At 42.5% G+C, this 25,842-nt stretch overlaps 1 protein-coding gene across 1 annotated transcript in view; it reads left to right on the top strand.

Moving 5' to 3' along the window:
• LOC129853138 (myocyte-specific enhancer factor 2C-like) overlaps nucleotides 1-19,459 on the top strand; it is a gene marked incomplete in the record, with an annotated part of 96,160 nt that extends 76,701 nt beyond the window's left edge. Inside the window, 6 exon segments of the mRNA XM_055918865.1 lie at nucleotides 327-374; nucleotides 8,929-9,107; nucleotides 11,094-11,117; nucleotides 13,775-13,904; nucleotides 14,774-14,912; nucleotides 15,203-19,459. Of these exon segments, the coding sequence (XP_055774840.1) occupies nucleotides 327-374; nucleotides 8,929-9,107; nucleotides 11,094-11,117; nucleotides 13,775-13,904; nucleotides 14,774-14,912; nucleotides 15,203-15,545 (863 nt within the window).
• Between the last annotated feature and the right edge of the window lie 6,383 nt (nucleotides 19,460-25,842).

The following is a 25,842-nucleotide window of genomic DNA, read 5'->3' as shown; positions in this document are numbered from 1 at the left end:
TATGGTTTGTTGGAAAGCAGTGCTGTTCGGATTTACACACACACACACACACACACACACACACACACACACACACACACACACACACACACACACACACACACACACACACACACACACACACACACACACACAGAGGTAGACACATATCAACCCTGGAAGAACGGAAAGAAGGATGGTGGTTAAAGTAAGTTAGTCAGAGCAAAGGTGAGGGAGGAGAAGGGAGCTGATGGGGATGTGGATGGAGAGATGTAGGCGTGAAGGAGGGAGATCTCTCCTCTAATGGTTTACTTCTCTTTTCCTCTTCACCCCTTTTCATCTTTCAGGTGGCCTCATGGGTGCTGACCTCACCACTGGCGCGGGCACCAGTGCTGGTAAGGATGGCATCTTCCTTCTCACTCACACACACACACACACACACACACACACACACACACACACACACACACACCCACTCTCCCACCCAGGCAATTAAACGCATGACTAACACTACTCCAAACCCAAGTGGAGTTGCTGTCTATGACATGTTGACTTTTGTGGTCTTGGAGTTCCTCAGGGAATGTTTGTCCAGTACTGGGTCCGTGGCACATCCTGGTCTCGGCTAAGAAATTCTCTAACAAGTGGAAAAAGGAATTAAATCTATATTAGAGTGTGTAGGAAGACATTCAGTGATGGAAGGGAAGGTGTGATATAGGACCTTAGGGACCGATGTGTTATATCTGTCTTTATATTTAGCTTTCTCTCTTTCTCACTCTCTCTCTTTCTCACTCTCTCTCTTTCTCACTCTCTCTCTTTCTCACTCTCTCTCTCTTTCTCACTCTCTCTCTCTTTCTCACTCTCTCTCTTTCTCACTCTATCTCTCTCTTTCTCACTCTCTCTCTTTCTCACTCTCTCTCTTTCTCACTCTCTCTCTTTCTCACTCTCTCTCTTTCTCACTCTCTCTCTCTTTCTCACTCTCTCTCTTTCTCACTCTCTCTCTTTCACACTCTCTCTCTTTCTCACTCTCTCTCTCTTTCTCACTCTCTCTCTTTCTCACTCTCTCTCTTTCACACTCTCTCTCTTTCACACTCTCTCTCTTTCTCACTCTCTCTCTTTCTCACTCTCTCTCTTTCACACTCTCTCTCTTTCTCACTCTCTCTCTTTCTCACTCTCTCTCTTTCTCACTCTCTCTCTCTTTCTCACTCTCTCTCTTTCTCACTCTCTCTCTTTCACACTCTAACTCTTTCACACTCTCTCTCTTTCTCACTCTCTCTCTTTCTCACTCTCTCTCTTTCTCACTCTCTCTCTTTCTCACTCTCTCTCTTTCTCACTCCCTCTCTTTCTCACGCTCTCTCTCTTTCTCACTCTCTCTCTTTCTCACTCTCTCTCTTTCTCACTCTCTCTCTTTCTCACTCTCTCTCTCTTTCTCACTCTCTCTCTCTTTCTCACTCTCTCTGTTTCTCACTCTCTCTTTCTCACTCTCTCTCTTTCTCACTCTCTCTCTCTTTCTCACTCTCTCTTTCTCACTCTCTCTCTTTCTCACTCTCTCTCTTTCTCACTCTCTCACTTTCTCACTCTCTCGCTTTCTCTCTCTCTCTTTCTCACTCTCTCGCTTTCTCACTCTCTCGCTTTCTCACTCTCTTTCTCATGCTCTCTCTTTCTCACTCTCTCGCTTTCTCACTCTCTCTCTTTCTCACTCTCTCTCTCTTTCTCATGCTCTCTCTTTCTCACTCTCTCTCTTTCTCACTCTCTTTCTCTCTCTCTTTCTCTCTCTCTTTCTCACTCTCTTTCTCTCTCTCTCTCACTCTCTTTCTCTCTCTTTCTTTCTTTCTTTCTTTCTGTCTCTGTCTCTTTCGCTGTCTCTTTCTCTGTCTCTTTCTCTCTCTCATTATCTCTCTCTCTCACTCTCTCTCGCACGCTCTCTCTCTCATTCTTTTTCTGTGTGTGTGTGTGTGTGTGTGTGTGTGTGTGTGTGTGTGTGTGTGTGTGTGTGTGTGTGTGTGTGTGTGTGTGTGTGTGTGTGTGTGTGTGTGTGTGTGTGTGTGTGAGTGTGTGTGTGTGTGTGTGTGTGTGTGTGTGTGTGTGCGTGCGGACACACCATGTCTTTTTAAGCCGAGCATCATCATACTGCATTTATACAACACTTTATCCACTGTTTATTTCCTCTTCCTCGTGGGCTTCAAACTGCAAACGACAACACACTGTACATGTCATTTTGTTTGGCTATTCAAACTCTTTCATAGGCGAACTACTATCATATGTTGTGAGCAAAATAAATGTAACATTACCACACCATAATATTCTTGTGAAAAGTAAATCGGCCCATGTGTACGTGAGTGTCTGCATTAATTTGCATGAGCTTGAATGGATTTACCTGTGTGTTTGTGGGGTTAATTTCTGCCATCATTTTATTGTACAGATTCTATTCAACTGTTTGGCTTACAGTCAGCTAATAGGCAGTATGAGGAGCTCTCAAGAATAGGGCAGTAACAAAGGTAGGGGCAGGGGGAGACTGGGGCTGGGGCTGAGGCTGGGGGGGGGGGTCAGGGGAGCACAGCTGGGCAGCCCAGTCTGGCCCCCAGGGCTTCCTGACAGGGTTCAGAGCCCGGTCCCTCTGTCTGGCCCCTCACACACTCAATTGCATACACACACACACAACAGGATCGTTTGTTGTGGCGTGTGTTCTGTCGGCAGCGTGCTCCGGAGCATGCTTCAAATGTAGCCTTTGTGTCGCCACGGCGATGAACAGAGGCGCTCTGTGAGGACCCGGCTCGGTCGGCCGCTGCAGAAACACAACGTGGAGAGAGAATCATGTGGAACTTAAAAAGATTCCATTCAAGTCTTTCTTAAATCCTACAGCTGGGGGAAAGCCCCATGATTAATATTCAGCCATGCAAGTTTGCAGTAGAGAAACAGGGACAGACACAGATGGAAGCGTTCTCTGAAGCCGGTCATAGGTTTTAATGATGTTCTGGGTTCCCACTGGGCAAAAACTGGTTGAATCAACATTGTTTCCACGTCATTTCAACCCCAAAAATCTCTGTGATGACGTTGAATCAACGTAGATAACTCATTGGATTCGCAAAATGTCATCAACGTAAAGGGCAGGTCGTACTTTCTTCCACCGAGTTTCTCATTCTAATCCAATGACATGGTGATTTTTGTTGTTGTTGATTTCACATTGAATTCACATTAGTTGACAACTCAACCTAATGTAAATCCAAACTAGACATTGAACTGACGTCTGTGCCCAGTGGGTTGTCTGTGACTCAATGTGAGATGGCTGGCAGCTGACGTCATTTTTTCACTTCTCTTTTGATAAGCTGTCTGTCAGTGGTGAGTGTTTCAGCCTGGTGTTTGCTGCTGCAGACATTTTATTTTCTTGTGAAATGTCCCTTGTCCAGACATACACACACAGCCCCATGTGCCACTCATGCCACAGCTGCCAGCATTGCTAGACAGATTTGATTGATAAGTGACACATGATACAGTTTGATACTGGAAGGTCGAGTTGTCACGTCCTTACTGTAGAACCGTTGTGGCAGGGCTGTACGTGTGTGTGTGTGTGTGTGTGTGTGTGTGTGTGTGTGTGTGTGTGTGTGTGTGTGTGTGTGTGTGTGTGTGTGTGTGTGTGTGTGTGTGTGTGTGTGTGTGTGTGTGTGTGTGTGTGTGTGTGTGTGTGTGTGTGTGTGTGTGTGTGTGTGTGCGCGTGCGCACGCGTGTGTGTGGTTGTGCAAGTCTATATGTGTGGTTGTGTTTTCGCATATCTATGTGAGTGTCTGTCAACCCCTTCGCTAGCTGAGGAAAGCGAGTTAGTTAGAAGGAGAGAGAGAAAGACAGAGAGAGAGAGAGCAGGCTGATGAAGGGTGTCCCAGTCCCAGCTTGTGAACACCTCCTACCTCTATTTGTGTATTTATGTAGCTGTCAGCAGTGTGCTGATCTCTGCTCCGCTGCCTGCTTGCTTCACTGCGTAGGAGAATTAACCAGCTCCTGTCACCTCTCGACTCAATCACTCACACATCTCCACAGGTCACACACACACACACACACACACACACACACACACACACTAGACCCTGGAACAGCCCTACAGATGCATTGATCCACTCTGTCCTTTCCCCCTGCTGGAAAGACCAGCATAGACCAGCATAGACCAGCATAGACCAGCATAGACCAGCATAGACCAACATAGACCAGCATAGACCAGCATAGGCTGGTCAAGCATAGCTGCTGGTTTTGCTGGTGACCAGCCTTCGTTGTGTTTTCGTGGTTCCTTCGTCCTGTTTTTGTGGTGACCAGCCTTCGTTGTGTTTTCGTGGTTCCTTTGTCCTGTTTCTGTGGTGACCAGCCTTCGTTGTGTTTTCGTGGTTCCTTCGTCCTGTTTTTGTGGTGACCAGCCTTTGTTGTGTTTTTGCTGGTGACCAGCCTTTACTGTATTTTTGCTGGTGACCAGCCTTCACTGTATTTTGCTGGTGACCAGCCTTTGTTGTGTTTTTGCTGGTGACCAGCCTTCACTGTATTTTTGCTGGTGACCAGCCTTCACTGTGTTTTCGTGGTGACCAGCCTTCACTGTGTTTTTGCTGGTGACCAGCCTTCACTGTGTTTTTGCTGGTGACCAGCCTTCACTGTGTTTTTGCTGGTGACCAGCCTTCACTGTGTTTTTGCTGGTGACCAGCCTTCAAGTAATAACATGCTTGCTTGCAGAGTGATGTTAATTTACTATTGAAATCCTGCCAGGGTGGGGATATCCAACAATGAGAACTTTACTTTTCCCACAACATGCATTCAGAATGACTGCCAGGGTTAGAAAGATGAATAAATGAGACTACCTAAACCATCTAAACTGGAACAATCATTTCAGTCCAACTAAAATATTGGATTAGTTTAGAAAAATGTATCTTGGTGTAGCATAAGTTTAATTAATAAACCTATGTACATTCAAAAACATAAGAAACAAAAAAAGATATTGCAACAAACACTTCTAAAAATAAACTACAATAGAGCCTGCTGGGAAATATGATAACAATGGTTGTGGTCAGACCAACTTGACCAGCTAGACCATGCTGGACGAGCATAGACCAGCCTAAACTGGTATGTGTCCAAAACACAGTGAAGGCTGGTCACCGGTGTCCAAAACACAGTGAAGGCTGGTCACCGGTGTCCAAAACACAGTGATGGCTGGTCACCGGTGTCCAAAACACAGTGAAGGCTGGTCACTGGTGTCCAAAACACAGTGAAGGCTGGTCACTGGTGTCCAAAACACAGTGAAGGCTGGTCACCGGTGTCCAAAACACAGTGAAGGCTGGTCACTGGTGTCCAAAACACAGTGAAGGCTGGTCACTGGTGTCCAAAACACGGTGATGGCTGGTCACTGGTGTCCAAAACACAGTGATGGCTGGTCACCGGTGTCCAAAACACAGTGAAGGCTGGTCACTGGTGTCCAAAACACAGTGAAGGCTGGTCACCGGTGTCCAAAACACGGTGATGGCTGGTCACTGGTGTCCAAAACACAGTGATGGCTGGTCACCGGTGTCCAAAACACAGTGAAGGCTGGTCACTGGTGTCCAAAACACAGTGAAGGCTGGTCACCGGTGTCCAAAACACAGTGATGGCTGGTCACTGGTGTCCAAAACACAGTGATGGCTGGTCACCGGTGTCCAAAACACAGTGAAGGCTGGTCACCGGTGTCCAAAACACAGTGAAGGCTGGTCACCGGTGTCCAAAACACAGTGAAGGCTGGTCACCGGTGTCCAAAACACAGTGATGGCTGGTCACCGGTGTCCAAAACACAGTGAAGGCTGGTCACTGGTGTCCAAAACACAGTGAAGGCTGGTCACTGGTGTCCAAAACACAGTGAAGGCTGGTCACCGGTGTCCAAAACACAGTGAAGGCTGGTCACTGGTGTCCAAAACACAGTGAAGGCTGGTCACTGGTGTCCAAAACACAGTGATGGCTGGTCACTGGTGTCCAAAACACAGTGAAGGCTGGTCACCGGTGTCCAAAACACAGTGATGGCTGGTCACCAGTGTTCAAAACACAGTGAACACAGGCTGATCACTAGTTATTGTATTATTGTTTTACTCTTGATTTCATTTGATTTGATTACCAGCGTCCAAAACACAGTGAAGGATGGTAACCACCATGCTGGTCAGACCAGCTTGACCAGCATCCAACCAGCACCAACCAGCATAGACCAACATGTACCAGCAAATACCATCATGGACTACCTTGAAATGTATATGCTGGTCTATGCTGGATTGCAGGGTCTTCCAAAACAAGCCTATTGAGACGAATACACAAGACCTACAGTATTCTTACAAAAAATAGCTAAATGGTTCCTGTATTTTTGTCCGTAGCCTACGTAGATACAGGGGAAGCTGTTAGTTAGCTAGATAGCGTGACACACGTTACTTCAGATGGTGGATTCAGATTTGAATGCACGTTAGGCCCAACCTCAACGGAAGAGCCTGCATATGGAAAGTGGAAACGGAGCTCACCCATTAGACCACGACAGGACATCAGAAATTGTTCAGTAACAGTTAACTATAGATGAGTTGAACCACCCCAGCCGTCTGTGTGTCTGTGTGTGAGGCCCAAAAGGTAGCCAGTGTGTTAGCGTATTGCAACAGTTTGGCATCCCTCAGCCCAAGCAAGGCCCCAGGCCTAATCTCCATACAGAAATACCTTTATATATCCACTTCAGATGTGATATTGTTGTTTTTATACACCAGAGACGCTGATTCTTATCTGGGCAGCGACTGTTCATTTTGGTACTTCCTCAAAATGCTCGCTTCCAGTTTGACTGTCAGTGTCAGTGATGATCCTGTATCAGACTCACAGAGCTGCTATACAGTGTCTGTAGTCAGATGCTAGCTACTGCATTAGCCTCTCTGTAGCCATGTTGCTAGCAGCTCCAAGTGTCTCCAGTTAAGCTCAACCTAAGTCACTGGCAGCTTTATGGAACCTTTGGCATCCTTATCACCTGTCCATTGCCGGTCTTAGGTAATAAAGCACATCTTCTGTGCTATAGCCAGTGTCTCTATTTTGCGTCAGAGCTGTTGTCCTAAAATGGCAGCCTGAAATCCCCTCCTCACTTTACGCTCAGCCTGGCTGTACAGTAACATTACAAGTCTCTCTCTCTTGCTCTCTCTCTTTCACCATTCCGAAGGTCTCTCTTTCTCACAGAAAGGTCATGCTCTTGCTCCGGATATGCCACTTTTAATCACACAACCAATAAACCTTATCTTCTCCATGGGCTTGGGTTTTTGAACATCTGTAGCTGTCTTTAAGTTTTTTAGTTGGTAAAGTTTTGGACAGTCTCAGCTTTTTTACATGTAATTCTCTGATATTTTCTAGAACCTCTAGAAATGTTTTGATTCACTAAATGATCTGTGTGTACAGAGAGCGTCATTGAGATTGAGTGGCAAGAGTGTGTTCTCATTCATGTCTCTCCACATGGGCCCTCTCCACAGTACAATGGTCCCTCCATGAGGATGAGAGCGAGAGCGAGGCAGGCAGAGCTGATGATGCAGCTGGATGGAGTGGCACTAGGAGAGGCTCCCATACAAAAGCCACACGTGCATCCATACACATGCTCTGTGCACACGTACGCTGTCATGCACCAACACAATAAATAATTAATCATATTGAAAGTCACACAACTTAGACAAATACTATTTCACACACACACACACACACACACACACACACACACACACACACACACACACACACACACACACACACACACACACACACACACACACACACACACGCACACACGCACACTGACACTATACTAACACAATCTTACACAGAGGGACACGAGCATGCAGACATGCACGCAAATAGTAACTGAAACATGCATGCACAAACACCCACCCACACACACACATGCACACACACACACACGCACGCGCACGCACACACACACACACACACACACACACACACACACACATACATGTACTTTCAGATTGTTCAAATTGCACTTTCGTCCAAACAACGAAAACCTTGTTCGGAAATGAAACAGAGATCAGCAGGAGGAAATTGCCCAGGAAGACATCTGCGACTCATTTTCCCATGGAGTATGATTAGGAAATGTATTTATGTCTAACGTATAATTCCTGCCCCTCTTTCAAGTGGGTCATATCCATACAGCTCTCGGTGTTCTACCCATAGGAAGAGGCTGCGGGATTGGGTTGGAAACAAAGCTGACACACTGCTCACTCTCTCTCTTGTTTTTAATGGGGTGTTGCTGGGAGGGTACCCCACTGGTATGTGTGTGGCGTGGGTGCTAAACTCAGTCCTCCAGTCTGTCTGTCGGAGGAGGAGGAGGAGGGGGAGGAGGAGGAGGAGGAGGAGGAGGAGGAGGAGGAGGAGGAGGAGGAATATGGATTGGGTGTCTACCCCAGGGCAGGGTCTTTGTCTGGAAGAGGCAACACGTGTTTAGCGCTGATGGACAAATGATGGGCCCTGTACCACTGTGGTCTCCAAGGACCTAATTCAATGTTTTTACACATCTCACTGACTCTCACTGGCTAGATGCAGGGTAAATGATAGTGACAGCGGTAAAAGAGACATTCCTCTAAGACATCAAACAATTGTGTGAGTTATTGGAATCACTGGGTGAGTTATTGGAATCACTGGGTGAGTTATTGGAATCACTGGGTGAGTTATCACTGGGTGAGTTATCACTGGGTGAGTTATTGGAATCACTGGGTGAAAGTGACCACTCTCTGGCTCTAGGACAGTAGCATCTCTGCCCCTCTTCTAGCTGAAGAATTTGAATATTTGTAGAAGTAATGGTTTCCTTAGTACAACATGCTACTGTGGTCTGAGAACAATATGTAGGATACACTAATAGAGGTATTTTGAACAGTATAATTAATGGCTCCTCTCCCGCTCCCTCTCTTCTCTCCCTCTCTTCTCTCCCTCTCCCTTCTTAAGGCAACGGCTACGGGAACCACCACCGTAACTCGCCTGGTCTACTGGTCTCTCCGGGCAGCATGAACAAGAGCATGCAGGCCAAGTCTCCCCCAACCATGAACCTGGGAATGAACAGCAACCGCAAGCCTGACCTGCGGGTGCTTGTCCCCCCTGGAGTCAAGAACAACATGTCCTCCATCGTGAGTCGCTCAATCACTTCACCCCTAGTCCCAGTCCTAGTCCTAGTCCCAGTCCTAGTCCCAGTCCCAGTCCTAGTCCCAGTCCTAGTCCCAGTCCCAGTCCTAGTCCCAGTCCTAGTCCCAGTCCCAGTCCTAGTCCCACTCTCAGTCCTGTAACTGTACTTCAGTGGCTGTAGCTGTCCTTCAGTGGCTATAGCTGTACTTCAGTGGCTGTAACTGTCCTTCAGTGGCTGTAGCTGTCCTTCAGTGGTTGTAGCTGTACTTCAGTGGCTGAAACTGTCCTTCAGTGGCTGTAGCTGTCCTTCAGTGGTTGTAGCTGTCCTTCAGTGGCTGTAGCTGTCCTTCAGTGGCTGTAACTGTCCTTCAGTGGCTGTAGCTGTCCTTCAGTGGCTATAGCTGTACTTCAGTGGCTGTAACTGTGTTTCAGTGGCTGTAGCTGTACTTCAGTGGCTATAGCTGTACTTCAGTGGCTATAACTGTGTTTCAATGGTTGTAGCTGTACTTCAGTGGTTGTAGCTGTCCTTCAGTGGTTGTAACGGTGTTTCAGTGGCTGTAGCTGTCCTTCAGTGGTTGTAACGGTGTTTCAGTGGCTGTAACTGTCCTTCAGTGGCTGTAACTGTGTTTCAGTGGCTGTAACTGTCCTTCAGTGGCTGTAGCTGTCCTTCAGTGGCTGTAACTGTGTTTCAGTGGCTGTAACTGTCCTTCAGTGGCTGTAACTGTGTTTCAGTGGCTGTAACTGTGTTTCAGTGGCTGTAACTGTGTTTCGGTGGCTGTAACTGTCCTTCAGTGGCTGTAGCTGTCCTTCAGTGGCTGTAACTGTGTTTCAGTGGCTGTAACTGTTCTTCAGTGGCTATAACTGTCCTTCAGTGGCTGTAGCTGTCCTTCAGTGGCTGTAACTGTCCTTCAGTGGCTGTAACTGTGTTTCAGTGGCTGTAGCTGTCCTTCAGTGGCTGTAGCTGTCCTTCAGTGGCTGTAACTGTGTTTCAGTGGCTGTAACTGTCCTTCAGCGGCTGTAACTGTGTTTCAGTGGCTGTAGCTGTCCTTCAGTGGCAGTAGCTGTCCTTCAGTGGCTGTAGCTGTCCTTCAGTGGCTGTAACTGTGTTTCAATGGCTGTAACTGACCTTCAGTGGCTGTAACTGTGTTTCAGTGGCTGTAGCTGTCCTTCAGTGGCTGTAGCTGTCCTTCAGTGGCTGTAACTGTCCTTCAGTGGCTGTAGCTGTCCTTCAGTGGTTGTAGCTGTCCTTCAGTGGCTGTAGCTGTCCTTCAGTGGCTGTAGCTGTCCTTAAGTGGCTGTAGCTGTGTTTCAGTGGCTGTAGCTGTCCTTCAGTGGCTGTAGCTGTCCTTCAGTGGCTGTAACTGTCCTTCAGTGGCTGTAGCTGTCCTTCAGTGGCTATAACTGTCCTTCAGTGGTTGTAGCTGTCCTTCAGTGGCTGTAGCTGTCCTTCAGTGGCTGTAACTGTGTTTCAGTGGCTGTAACTGTCCTTCAGTGGTTGTAGCTGTCCTTCAGTGGCTGTAGCTGTCCTTCAGTGGCTATAACTGTTCTTCAGTGGCTGTAGCTGTCCTTCAGTGGCTGTAACTGTGTTTCAGTGGCTGTAACTGTCCTTCAGTGGCTGTAGCTGTCCTTCGGTGGCTGTAGCTGTCCTTCAGTGGCTGTAGCTGTCCTTCAGTGGCTGTAACTGTCCTTCAGTGGCTGTAACTGTCCTTCAGTGGGTGTAACTGTCCTTCAGTGGGTGTAACTGTCCTTCAGTGGGTGTAATTGTCCTTCAGGGTCTGTAACTGTCCCATACATGTGCTGCCATAGGTTAGGTTTTTAACATTGTAGACTGTTAGTGTAGTACAGTAGTAATAGTACATTTTCATTTCAAATGAGCTCCTGTTTAGTCGCTTCACTCCTAGAGCAGTTCCATCCTTAGAGCCAAACCTGACCGCTTCCTCCATCCAATGAAACTAATCAGAATTTATCGTCCTCCCCTTCAATGCCGTCAGTCTGATGATGTCGATCTGCTATTGGTAAGTGGGCCTGTCACTCAGAAATTAGCAAACAAAAATAATGAAGATCACCAAACACAGATGTCATCCATCATCCTGAGTTAGATAGAAGGGATACCAGTCATTATGGTTTAAAGTGGCGCACCAGTCTCCTTTTCAACTCATTTAACACCTGATTTACTTAACCTGTTTGGGCTGCAAGCCCGATTTCGGTACGACAATGACAACAGCTGCAGGGCGCGAAATTCAAAATCTATTTTTTAAAAATATTTAACTTTTACACATTAACAAGTCCAATACAGCATTTGAAAGATAAACATCTTGTCAATCCAGCCAACATGTCCGATTTTTTAAATGTTTTACAGAGAAAACACCACATATATTTATGTTAGCTCACCACCAAATACAAAAGTGGACAGACACGTATGGATATGATTATGAAGTATGAATTATCATTGAAGTAGCATGCACAAGCCAACCGAAATAAACTAAAACCAACCTAAAGAGCCCAGAAAAAACTACCTCAGATGACAGTCATATAACATGTTACACAATAAATCTATGTTTTGTTCATAAAAAGTGCATATTTTAGCTATAAATCAGTTTTACATTGATGCTACCCAAAAATGCTAACACATAGCTAGAGTCTGAATCCAGACGGGAGTAGCCAGAGAAAATACATACACCAACGTCGGCTACTAATTACACCTCATAAAACATTTCAGAAAAACATATGGTGGATAACTAATGAAAGACAGATATCGTGTGAATAAAGCCAACATTTCCGATTTTTGAAGTGTTTTACAGCGAAAACACAATATATCGTTATATTAGCTAACAACATAAGCTAGCATAAGGCAGCATTGATTCTAGTCAAGCGCTAGCCTAGCACAGTTAGCAGAGTTAGCATACAACAGTTCGACAGATATATGAAAAAGCATCCCAAATTGGGTCTTATCTTTCGTGATATTCCATCAGAATGTTGTAACGGGGTCCAATGTCCAGTAGAGTCTTTAGTTGGGTTCCAGAACGAATTATTTCCCTCTTTGGTTAGCAGGCACGATAGCATTGCGGCGCTACACAGCGTTTCTTCAAAAAATTCTTCCGTCGTTTCACATCTAAAGTCCAGAATAAATTGCAATAATATAATTAAAGTATATTGAAAAAACATACTTTAGGATGATTTTGTGACATGTATCAAATAATATCGTAGTCACACATCATATTCACCGTTATCTACCTTGTTCCAGAAGCCGAGACCAAATTATCCTTCGCGCCCGGAATTTTTTTTTAACTGCGCAGGTCTCACAAGAAGGTGTGTTATTCAGTCCATGGACGAGATATTCGACTCCTTTCAATTCTCACTTCCGCATTACAGCCTGACGAACGCCTGTGACGTGTCCCTATGGTCCTAAGTCAAAGGGCCTTTTATAGAGAAGGTCTTAAAGAGACACATCGCATTTTGGAAAACTCAATTCGGCTGGGAAAATGGCTGTAAAAATATTTCTGTTCGACTTAGAGAAACAATTCAAACCTTTTTAGAAACTACAGACTGTTATCTATCCAACAGTAGTAAATATATGCATATTGGAAAATAAAAAGTTTCTTAGGAGGCCGTTTGAAAATGTGCACACATTTTCCAGTTTTTTCAATATTCAGCTTGCAGCCCAAACAGGTTTTAACAAAAGGAACATCTCAATAGGTGGTCCAGGTAAATCATGACATAGCACAAGTGGGAGGGTGGGCCTTTCCTCTTTTGTTCTCTAATGCCTCAAGCAAGGGGGAATTCCCATCAGATCAACTCCCTGAGTGCCCTACGCCTCAAAGTTTGCAGTTGTGTCTAAAAAACATTATTTTGCTCTAAACATGTTTGTTTTTTACCTTTAGTGTGTGTACTTTACTGTATTTATAATTGGAATATTGCTTTTCAACTGTGAAAGTTGCTGGAGGATGTATTAGACGTACATCACCCCTGACTGAATTAGAGAATTATAGTTTGCTGAGTGTAGTTGAGTTGCTCCTAAGAGCTGATCTAAGGTAAGTGGTGACTTTTTAGGTGGTGAAGGTTAGCATTAAAATACAGGGTAAGATGATCCAGATGTCCACATAGGGGCAACTTCCACCTCAACCAATCCGCTGCAAGCATTGTACAGTACGTGTAAGGGTTGAAAATGTTTAGCCAGGGCCCAGGTGACACCTAGTGGTATTTCTGAATCATTGCACCCTGTCATCTCCTCCCCCCTTCCCTTCCTTCCATGTCTCATTCAGAGGCGTTGCATGGCATCTTAGCATGCATGTTTCCCCTCTCTCAGAACCAGGGAATGAAAGGCAACAATGGGAACAATTTTATATGGCATCAAACCGCCATCATTTCTGTGCCACACCCCGCCACAATAAAGAGCCTCTCCCAGCTGTTTCTGTTGCCGTGGAGACCAGCAGGGTTACTATAGCGACGGCGGGAACTCAGAAGGGGTGGTAAATGATAGGGTTGGCAGGGTTCAGCTGTGCCGCATGTCAAGTGATTCATTTCCAAGAAGCTGGCATGTTGTTCGTTCTTCGAGCATCTGCGGAGCAAAAAAAACAAGGCCTATTTTTTATTCTCTTTTTTTCTGATACTGACTTTATTTGTGATGGCGCTCATGTGTTTCCATCTCTCTCTGTTTCTGTCTGTCTCATAGAACCAGAGAATAAACAACTCCCAGTCTGCACAGTCATTGGCCACCCCTGTGGTTTCAGTAGCAACGCCCACCCTACCTGGGCAAGGAATGGGCGGTTACCCATCAGCCATGTCCACTTCATACGGTACTGGTAGGTACCACTGCTTCTACACCTGTTATACACAAAGACACACACACACACACATACACACACAACACACACACACACAGACACAGACACAGACACAGACACACACACACACACACACACACACACACACACACACACACACACACACACACACACACACACACACACACACACACATACATACATACATACATACATACATACATACATACATACATACATACATACATACATACATACATACATACATACATACATACATACATACATACATACACACACACACACACACATACTGTACATGCATACATGCACACACAGTCTTTGTCACAAACATGTTTATGTGTGTGTTTGTTACTACTTGCAGTTTCAATGAGTTTAGAAAGTGACCTATACACACACGCCCCACCATTTACATTTGGATTTGATTATTGATTTGATTTTCATTGATTTTATACGATTTATAACTCATACACACAGATAGGCAGTTTTACAGGACTTCACAAACATCATAGTGAATATAAGCATGATCGAATAAATATAGCTTTTTATGCAAAATCACGCATCAATAGTCTGTGGCCCTGAAACATGGTTTCATCATGAGACGTTAAAAATACATTGCATTATACTAACCTAACAGCAGGTGGTGCTGTTCACACACATCCTACATTCCTCACTGCATCACTCCCTCACCCACTAACGCTGTGATCAGTGGCACCTGTATTGGCGCAGCAGGAAAATGACTGTTATACTTCTCACTTCAGTAGCCATAATTCCAAACTAATGTGCTTTGCCAACTGGTTTGAACTGGCCTGAACTGGTTTTGACTGGTTCTCTCTCTCTCTCTGTGTCTGTGTGTGTGTGTGTAGAATACTCGCTGAGCAGTGCAGACCTGTCCTCCCTGTCTGGCTTTAACAGTGGTAGCTCCCTTCACCTGGGCTCCATGAGCGGATGGCAACAGCAGCACCTCCAGAACATGCAGCAGCACTCTGCCCTCAGTCAGCTAGGGTAAGTACAGTGAGATACACACAATAATATGTACAATATCTATTCTACAGGCTCTCTACACAGGTAGTCGACAGATCAAAGAGAGGAGGGATGGATCGTGAAATTAAGTTTGTTAGGGAAACTACCATGAAAATATGGATACATATTGAGAAGTGAAATGTTGAAATATTGTGACCAGACATGAGATATGGATGTGGAAAAATGTGAGTAAACTTGTGTGCATGTATACTGTATGATCATGTTTCCTTACTCTTTAACCCCTTGTGTTTGTTTTCCTCTCCTTCCAACAGAAATTGCAATAGCAATCACTTATGTCACAATTCAAATCTCTCCCTGCCTTCTGCTCAAAGCCTGCACATCAAGTCCGAACCTGTTTCTCCTCCTAGAGATCGCACCAGCAGCACACCGGGGGGCTACGGCGTCCCGCAGCAACAGCACCCCTCGTCCCGCCAAGACTCAGGCCGCTCCCCTGTGGACAGCCTGAGTAGCTGCAGCAGCTCCCACGAGGGCAGTGACCGCGACGAGCACAGGAACGAGTTCCACTCTCCACTGGGAATGTCCCGGCCCGCCCTGGACGGGCGCGAGAGCCCCTCGGTCAAACGTGTGCGCCTGTCCGATGGATGGGCCACATGATAGCTACGTCCAGTGCTGGCCGTCGCTCAAGCCTCGCTCACGCTGCGACGTCATGATGCCCCGACACCCTCACTCTCGATATCACCACACGACACGTCACTCACCTCCGGAGCCCATGCTCTCTCTATCTCTATCTCTCTATCTCTCTCTCTATCTCTATCTCTCTCTTACCTCTATCTCTCTCTCTATCTTATCTTATCTCTCTATCTCTATCGCTCTATCTCTATCTCTCTATCTCTATCTCTATCTTATCTCTCTCTATCTCTATCTCTCTCTCTCTCTTATCTCTCTCTCTTATCTCTCTCTCTATCTCTCTCTCTATCTCTATCTATATCTCTCTCTTATCTCTATCTCTCTCTCTCTCTCTATCTTATCTCTCTCTATCTCTATCTCCCTCTTATCTCTCTCTATCTCTATCTCTCTCTCTCTTATCTCTCTCTCTCTATCTCTATCTCTCTCTATCTCATTGGAGGAAGGGGGGCACCTTTTTCTATATTTAACTGTAATGTTTCTTTTTGCTTTTTGCAGAGTATGTGTGCTATACATATTGGAGTTCTATAAAGCAGTGGAGGAGGTTGGATGGAATGGGGTTAGGGGATATTTTTGGTGGGGAACTATGCATTACTTGTGCCGTGTGTGGGAAAAAAAATGTATGCATATAAATTTACACGTGTGTCTATGTGCACATATATGCATATCAACAAATAAACAAAAAAAAGTCAGGTACTCTGTTTTGTAAAAGTACTTATAACTTTCCTCAGTGATAATCAGTTACTAGTAGAGGAAACATCCAGAGTGTATGTTGCTAAGTGAACAGCCTAGCACTTGAGTTGGCCAACCAATACATGTGTACAGCGTCAATTTCATTGCTACCTTTCTCCGCGGTTCTCCCTTACAAAATGTTTGTTACGATAGATGATGTCATGTTGCAGGTTCAACTTATTTATGTAAATAGAGGGTCAGATGGCAAAGGGGAGGGGTCAAAAGTTGCCAGACATTACAGATTATTCATACACAAAATGAAAGCTAATATGCAACATTTGAAGGATTGTACAGGTATTACCGCAGGCCCGTTGGTAGATGTGAGGAACCAGGAAGAGAACCCATGCTAAACAGAGAGCTCCTCAAATATGGAGCCTATAGAAAAGAACATCCTTCTACCCAAGAGCCATGTTAGTGTAATCAAGAAACCATGGGTCTTGTATTAGATATTCAGTATAAAAAAACTATTGTACGATACACTTGCTTATATTTTCATATGAAAGAAATACAATGCAAAGCATTTTTGAGGCTTTTTGTAGTTTCTATAAGCCAGAATGTGTTTTTTGATAGCTTTGCTAATATGAATGAGATGGATAGTCCGACAAGAAATGAAATGACTGGGCGTCCAAACCAAGCCATGAGAACAGACTGAGAACCCATGCTTTGCTGAACTGTTTTCTCTTTGTAGAGGTTTTGTTTTTAAACGTGTATTTCTAATTATATATAATAATGATAAAATTAAGACTCTTTAAAAAAAAATCTGTGAAATTAACATGCTTGTGTATAGCTTTCTAATATATAAATATATATAATAATGTTGTTTTTTTTCTTAGTGGAGTTTCTTATGTGCAGTTGTTTGTTATGTTGTTTTATTTGATCCTGGGACAGTGCTGTTCAGAGGCATATTTAGTCTAACCTTGAAAAGCAGCTTAACAGAGTTGACCATGTCATGTTTATGAGTCAATTAAGAAAGATAGACCTCTTTCAAACAACAAGTTTGAGGAAACTGTGTGGGGATTGGAAGAGGGGGTTAATGCCCAGGCAGGAGATGACATCCCACTGGGCACAGACATCCGTTCAATGTCTAGTTTTGATTTAGATTTGGTTGAGTTGTCAACTAATGTGAATTCAATATGAAATCAACAAAACATGTCACCACGTCATTGGATTTAGGTCAAAGGGGTGAAAAAAGACGAAATTCCCTTTGAATTTTTGGGTTGAAATGACGTGGAAACAACATTGACTCAACCCAATATTTTCCCAGTGGGATGTGACATCCCAAATGAAGGTTTGATATCACCCATGGTGACCCATCTTTGCTATGTCATGATCCTCATCGTTAGGATTCTACAACAACACCCGCCCACATCCTCTTTGATGGGCCTTTGACCCACCTATTTTGTATATTTTCAAGGTTTTATTTAATGTTTTCACTACAAATCATTTGCCAATCATCACAATGAGACCCAACCTTGTGTGCAGGACACCACATAAGTCCAGATTAAAATATTTATTTGATAGTTTTGTATTTGTGTCAAATGATCGAGCTGTTGAGTATTTTGTGGTCTCTAATCACGAGGTGTTGTGCTGTATTTGACCCCACTCAGTCCAATGGCCAGCTCAGTGTTCCACCCAGCCCCCCTCCCCCTAATGTTTATGCTGGTTTAGGAAAAGCAAGAGTAGATTTCAGACAAATATAACTTGTTTAAAAAACAACAACATGAAACTAGCCACATCGCTCTCTCTCTCTGCCTCTCACTCCCTAGTCTGCTGTCACTCAAGTGTTATGGTATTCCTATGTGCATATTTCATGCCAGTTCACTATGTTGTTACTGTATGCAGTCTGTGTAGTCAGAAACAGGGGCAGAGCCCCTATGGTGTTCTTTCTTTTTTCAATACAAAAGTTTTTTAAAAAACATGATATTTCAGGCAGCATATGTGTGGAGAAACCAAAGCCAGTGGCATTTCTGTATTGTAATAGTATTCAACCTTTATTTTCACATTCATTTATGGTTATTGCAAGCATTGAAAAAACAATAAAAGCATTTACTCAAAATGTACAATTGGTTTCCCATTTCCATTTCAATTCGGTCAGACTTCATAATGTTCCTATATGTTAAACGGGTAGAGGTTTGGAGTACCATTGCAAGTCCTTCTTAATAATACATGGTGATAGCTAACTATATAGTGTCATATGGAATTGGCTAATTTCATATTTTCAGAAGACATGTCCTTGTGAACTGTATTTCAAATCCTATAACAAATATGTGTAATTGTGAGTATATTCATTGTGTGTATCATGGAAAAGCATGTTTTCCAACCCCTATTTTTGTTCATTTAGCTGGTTGAGTTACTTTACAAAAAAGACAACACCAAAATCTCCCTTTTGAGCTGTAGTGTGTTTTCTGAGGTGTAGCTGGTGTTTCTTGATATTGTGTAACCAAAGACATTGAGCATGCTTGATTTGATTTCAGATTTGATTTTGGTTGTGGATTTAAAGCAGTTGTATTTCTTCACCTGTTGATCAGTTGTAATGTCATTATTCTGTAATAACTTATATATACTGGTACCTCTAATTGACCCACCCAGTACCTCAGCTAACCTGTTGATCAGCTACTTCTAGTGCAAAGGGAAAACTATACACTTGTACAGTCATGTGGTATTTGCTTAAGGTCCCAACTATTCACTTGGGATTCTTTGATTGCTTTACATTGTTTGCGGTTTTCTTTATTTTAGTTTTATCCGTTTAATATATATATATATATATATATATATATAAGTGTGTGTGTGTGTGTGTGTGTGTGTGTGTGTGTGTGTGTGTGTGTGTGTGTGTGTGTGTGTGTGTGAATAGCTAAAAATGCTTACCAGTCTGTAGTATCTAATGTAGCTTGTATAAATCTGAAAATTGTGGCGGTCTGAAATTAGTGTTTGGAACGCAAGAGCGGCTTTCAGCGGCATAAGCTGGCCTTTGTCGCAATTTGAAGATACGATGTTATTCAATTAAAACCACATCTCTGTATCTCACGGGACTTTATTCAGCTGTATGTAGTGAAAAAGCATGGAACCTGAAATAAAAGTTTATTCTGCTGGGGAAAGGTATTTGTATTTTGCAGAGAATTCAGTAAAGTTACTGGCTTTCTTAGTTATCCCGATGTTTTGGTGTGACTTCATTGTGTTTGTCCATTGCTCTCCATATGCCCTTCACCTTGATACTTAAACATGGTAGACCCAATATGAAGACAGATATTTTGTATATGAAAACAGAATCATTCATTTAATAATTTACATCATATTTACCAACCGTCACCAGATAATGACTAAATGAATGAATGTCATTGACATTCTACAAATATAACACAATATGGACGACATGACATTGAGACAATGAGACATGGCTATGGCATTTCTTGCTTTATTTGTTCCAATTGTACAACATTATGGCACTGAGATTCATGGGAACTCAGAATTCAGACTTTTATTTGACATTTACAACCAAGGTTTGTCTCACTTAACATTAAAATAACATAATTAATCCTAATGATACATTTTGCCAGTTAACATACATTTATTCTGAGTATTGGCAATGAAAAAAAATGAAACAAAGAAGACAGTCCGACAATATGAGTGAAATTGTCCACATTTCGCATAGACTGAAAATAATTCCTGAGCCTGAGTGGCCTATAAATAAATAAAATAAAAACATGCCTGGATTCATTGAAAGTGCTTTGTCATATTGAGAATGGTTGTAGGGTGGTTGTGGGATGGTTGAAAACGGTGTAATGATACACTATCCCCACCCTTTACCTGTCAGTATGACAAAAAATAACATATGTCCATAAATGGTTGTAAAAACTTAATATCAACAAGACATTTCAAAAACAGATATTCTTGCTTGTGGTTGATTCATTGACTGGTAGAATGAATGGTCTTTGTCATCCTGAAAAAGTCAATCTAAAATGGATGGGAATGGGAAATGTGAAACCAAAACCGCGGGAAAATGCGCTGCGAAAGGATTAGGCAAACTGTGAGCAGCGTGAAGCAGAGAAGTAAACTTAAACGATATTTTGACAAAACATAGCACAAAATGAATGATTGCTAGCAGAAACTATCGTTATCAATTGCACCCCCAATTGGCATGTCTATTTGTATTTGTATATATATATATATATATATATATATATATATATATATATATATATATACATATATATATTGTTAATATTATATATATTATATTATATATAATATAAACTGTCTCAGAGTACAATAATGCAATAATAGGCTATCGAGTTTATTGATTTAAAAAATAAGGACAGTTTTAGGCCTCAACCTATTTGAATTCCATTGCTACATAGTCTATTTAGTTTGTTCCTACATTTTATAGGTAACCTCGTTTGATTCACATTACTTAAGACTGAGTGAAAGCATATAGGCTAATTCGATAATGAAAGCACATGGGTTATATGTCGCATAAAAACTGCAGTAACCCGGATTCGCTGCGGCTGTTGGGGTTGCTGTGTATGCAGCCTCAGGTGCAGAGAGAGCAATATGTTGGATAGGAAAACACCGCAGGTCAACTGGCCGCTCAAATCAGGGGCTAAAATAAGCATTTTCTTCATAGCATTAACAAGAGAAAGAGGATCTGAAGTTTAATAATATCTGTAGTTGCTTGCACAAATGCTGATTCTTTATGTGTAGCCCGAGCTCATTAAAATCAGGAATCGAAAGAAAATAAATTACCCTAGTGAATGCATAGCTGAAAGAAGTGAACTGCTGTTATTTAAAGCAGATTATTTATAATTTCCGATTAATTGAAATGTTAAAAATGCGTCACACGACCGTAATTCAAATCATATTAAATCGAAGAATAGCATAATAAGAATAATGATAACAGTAATATGAAAACACAGAGACATACATTTAGAAAAACATATAATGTAAACATTATGGCTCTGTAAACATGTCAAAATCAGACATGAAAAGAATGATAATTAGACTGAGGATATAGGCTATGTAATCTCATTGCAATTTAAGGGGGGAAACACAAGGATGTGTAATTGAGCATTATTTCAGTAGACGTGTGGTTGTCAATCCATATAAATTAATTCGTTCATAAATTATTTCGATATTTACCGACTTTGAAGTTTACGTGATATTCTGCTGTCATGATCTTGTTTATTTCTAAACAATAAATGATCGAAATTCTCCAAAAACTCGTGTGACGTTATTTTCCCACAAGAACCACAAGATGTCGCCGTTTATTAGTGAAGCTACATCCTACATCCCCATCCACATGCTCAGTCCAAACCTCGATCTCAACACACATCAACACTGGATTATCGTACTGTATCATCAAAGATACAACTCTTCATTCATATTCGCTAAATAATCTCTAGTCCACGCTATGGACATATTCTGTTCATCAATGTCGAATTCCAAAGTTGAGTATACTGATAAAGAGTAGTATTCCCGGGTATAATAGTAGCGAAGGAATAATAACTTATTTATATACTTGTGGTAATAATAATAACTATAGTAAGAATACAAAATATATGTTTGTTTGTCTGGTTTACGTAACGTTGCAGCGACATTGAAACTATGACTCACAAATCAAATCACACAAACGCAAGCACCACTCAACCTACCTCTCTCTCTCTCTCTCTTTCTATCTCTCTTTCTCTCTCTCTCACACACACACACACACACACACACACACACACACACACACACACACACACACACACACACACACACACACACACACACACACACACACACACACACACACACACACACACACACACACACACACACACACACAGAGAGCATCCCAATTTATCTCTGATCAAAGCCAGTTTCGTTATGGTGAGATTAATTAATTTAAAATAACGAATGCTTTAGATGTATAATTTGTATGAATATAAATAACAAGGATGAAATTCTATGTTGCATGGGTGAGTTATGGTCAAAACTGACTGCACAAGCGGCAAAATCAACGCAATATCTAAAGAAAACGTCATACCTGACCATTACTGTAATTTGAATGGAGATGCAAATAGAACATATTGGCAATATTTTCTAGCTGGAAGGGATACGATTGAAATAGTATGAGTGGCTACAAATTGTTGTCCTCTCTTTACCACTATAGGCTGACCGTGTATGTGTGATACGTAATGAGGGTGGTCCATGTTGACCACAATATGGAAGGCTGAATATTTAGATAAGCCTACTCATGATCTAGCTCTAATATGAAGTCTAACGTGTCAGACAGAAATATGCATTACGCATTCGATAATTGATTGACGGACCACATTAAGATTATAATGGCTTTGTCTTTCGGAAATATACATTCGAAGTATAGGCCTATATGATTTTTTTCTATTTGCTAAATGTTAACAGTTTCTTCTCTTTCATCACATTCCTCCCTCTTAGGTATATGATACTGGAATACATTTTACAGTTTAGCCATTTAGCAGACGCTCTTATCCAGAGTGACTTACAGGAGCAATTATGGTTAACTGCCTTGCTCAAGGGCACATCGCCAGATTTTGCACCTAGGCGGCTCGGGAATTCGAACCAGCGACTTTTCGGTTAGGTCTACTGGCCCAACGCTCTTAACCGCTATTGGCTATATGTCACTACACGTATTCAATGGCTATCCATTTGACAGCTATCCGTGGCAATTCAAATGACAAATAGGTAGCCTAATTGCTTTTGTCTCCAAAAAATGTCTAAATTCAAATAGCTCTCATTTTTTTCTACATTTTGCTATAGTCCTTGTTCGGCCTGTAGCTCAAGACTAACTTGTAAATATGTATTATTAGTGTGATTGGAAATTGGAACCGCACCTTATGCTTATCTAGGTCACATATAGCTGCCATTCCTCATTGTACATATTGGTCCAAGTGCGTCATACTATTCAATTATAGCCTACGAATTCGCAAAATGTGGTTAGGTTTTAAAGTGGCAAAAGCAATAATTGATGTGCAATAATCTTAGATCGTTGTAGCCTATGCATGCAACCCCATGTGTGTTTGTCAAGACAAACTACTTGTAGGTCCATGACAGCATGCAGCCTCTTCGGAGGGAAAAATCTTTACGTGTGCCCGTCTGACCACTTCTATTGGGTGACACATCAGACGAGCAGTTTGGGAGCAAGGTTCACTTGTGGAGGAGGCTGAGTTACACGAGGGAGTACAGCATCTCCAACCGGCTCGCACAATCAATTGGGCTGGAAAATTGGCGTCGACTTGATTGAGAGCGCGTGCATAGCCTGCCAGGAAGATTTGAATGGTGATGTAAAAAATAAGGGTAAGTTAAACGTGTCTCACTTACTTTAGATAACGTGTCGCGATTCGATTTTATACAGCAAAACACTCATTCTAAACGAATACCTTTTGTGATTTAAAAAACGATAACGGCTACAAAAAAACACAACAATTAGCTACTTAAAGACAAAGGTTAATAAGTCTGCGTTTCTTTCTTTCAGTATGTGTGTGTGTGTGTGTGTATGTGTGTGTGTGACCGCGCGCGCGCTCTCGTAAACGCCTCCTGTGTGCGCATCATCAACCTATAGGAAATGCCACCTTTACATAGCCTACAGAAACATAGCTACTGTAAGGTGCGGTAACACTTAACATTAATCGGATCCTGCAAATGAGATCTAGTTAGTGTAACCTAATCTCGATCACAATCTCTTGCAGTATAGTTTATTGAAGTTGAAATAAACCCAGCTAATTATCATCATTATCATAGATCTGAATCCTATTGTTTGACCGCTAGAGTTCTACTCTTTTTTATACATTTCCTAGATTTATATTATTATATTTGACCATTTTACATGATTATTCAACTAACAAACGTTCTGTATTTCCTATTTTTTTACGCACTCTTTTCTAAATATTATTTTTCATGATATGTGAAATTCGTAATAGGTTACCGCTTGTACGTGCGCATCAGTGTCCATAAATACGCATTGCAATCACCATGACCTAATTCAAAAGTAACAACATGGGAAACGAAGCAAAGAGAAAAGTAAAGCAAATGCAAATCTACCTTTTACATATGTATCAATGTTAAAAAATATAATACGCACGCTGGAACCAACAGCGTCGAAGCATTGAGAATGGCAGAGCAGGTCGTCTCATTATGCACAGGCGATTTCCCAGGCAGAATCCTTGGTTTCTTCACTTCATGTTTCCGATCCGTACCGCTCACACACGCTCGGAGCTTCGTCACAAACAAACAAGGCAATGTTCGCTTTCAAAACGGCAATCAAATACCCAAGAACCGGTGGGGGGAATTATTCCCGCAGCGGCTAGATGGTAAGCTGGATTTGCATATTTTGATGCACTAATTTCCTTGATGTATTTAAATATGGTTGCACGTAGCTGATATGCTTGTCTACGTCATTGAACGTGACCTCGCTGTTAAACCAAAACGTGAATCCGGGTGAATCAAATGGATGCGCCTGCAATTAGGCAGGGAAAGACTAAGAAAGAGAGCTGTAGTAAATTACTTTTCCCTGACATACATTTAGTGTTTCACAAAAAAAGACATGCTTTATGTCCTCCGAACTATTTAACAAGGAATTTGAACCTCATGGATAAATATGTTGATAGCCTAATAACTGATGATGATAATAATAATAACAATAACAATAATACGAATTGCAATACATTACATTACCTTTATTACTTGTTGAAACTTGTTAGTAACAATATCGGTATTACCGTGGGGTTTAGCTAGCCTACATATTTGGCAGCCCAAGCACATCATGCCACGTGGTCCTTGCACAATTTGAATGGTAATGTAAAATATGAGTGTAAGTTAAACGATGTTCCATCTTATAGCTAGATCTTCTGAAATTAATTATCACAGGTTCAATTCGTACAACATTGGTACAGGTCCTGTCATCACAATGTGTGTGTGTGTGTGTGTGTGTGTGTGTGTGTGTGTGTGTGTGTGTGTGTGTGTGTGTGTGTGTGTGTGTGTGTGTGTGTGTGTGTGTGTGTGTGTGTGTGTGTGTGTGTGAGAGAGAGAGAGAGATAGAGAGAGAGAGAGAGAGAGAGAGAGAGAGAGAGAGAGAGAGAGAGAGAGAGAGAGAGAGAGAGAGAGAGAGAGAGAGAGAGAGAGAGAGAGAGAGAGAGAGAGAGAGAGAAAGGGGAGGGGGGGTAGTCTATGCAAACGAACATAACTGCACAGGTGAAGGCTAAAGTATAAAATGTTTTCCCCACAGATTTTACTTTATTACTGACGACCTTCAGTCTTGGTTTGGGATTGTATCATCCACATTATTTTCACCCTTTTGTCTGAAGCACTGTAAACTCGTTCCGTTTGTCATAACGCGTTGTAAATGCGTTCCGTTTGTCATAACGCGTTGTAAATGCGTTCCGTTTCTCATAACGCGTTGTAAATGGGTTCCGTTTGTCATAACGCGTTCAAGGAGGGCCTGCAGCAAATTCATTACCGACCGCGATCACTTCTGGTCTGGGAACGGGTGAGTCCACGCCAAAAGACGAACAATGCCTCTTCA

The sequence above is a fragment of the Salvelinus fontinalis genome, chromosome 4 (assembly GCF_029448725.1).
Source record: "Salvelinus fontinalis isolate EN_2023a chromosome 4, ASM2944872v1, whole genome shotgun sequence".
In the NCBI taxonomy this organism is placed as follows: domain Eukaryota; kingdom Metazoa; phylum Chordata; class Actinopteri; order Salmoniformes; family Salmonidae; genus Salvelinus; species Salvelinus fontinalis.
This window is presented reverse-complemented; position numbering and strand designations above follow the sequence as displayed.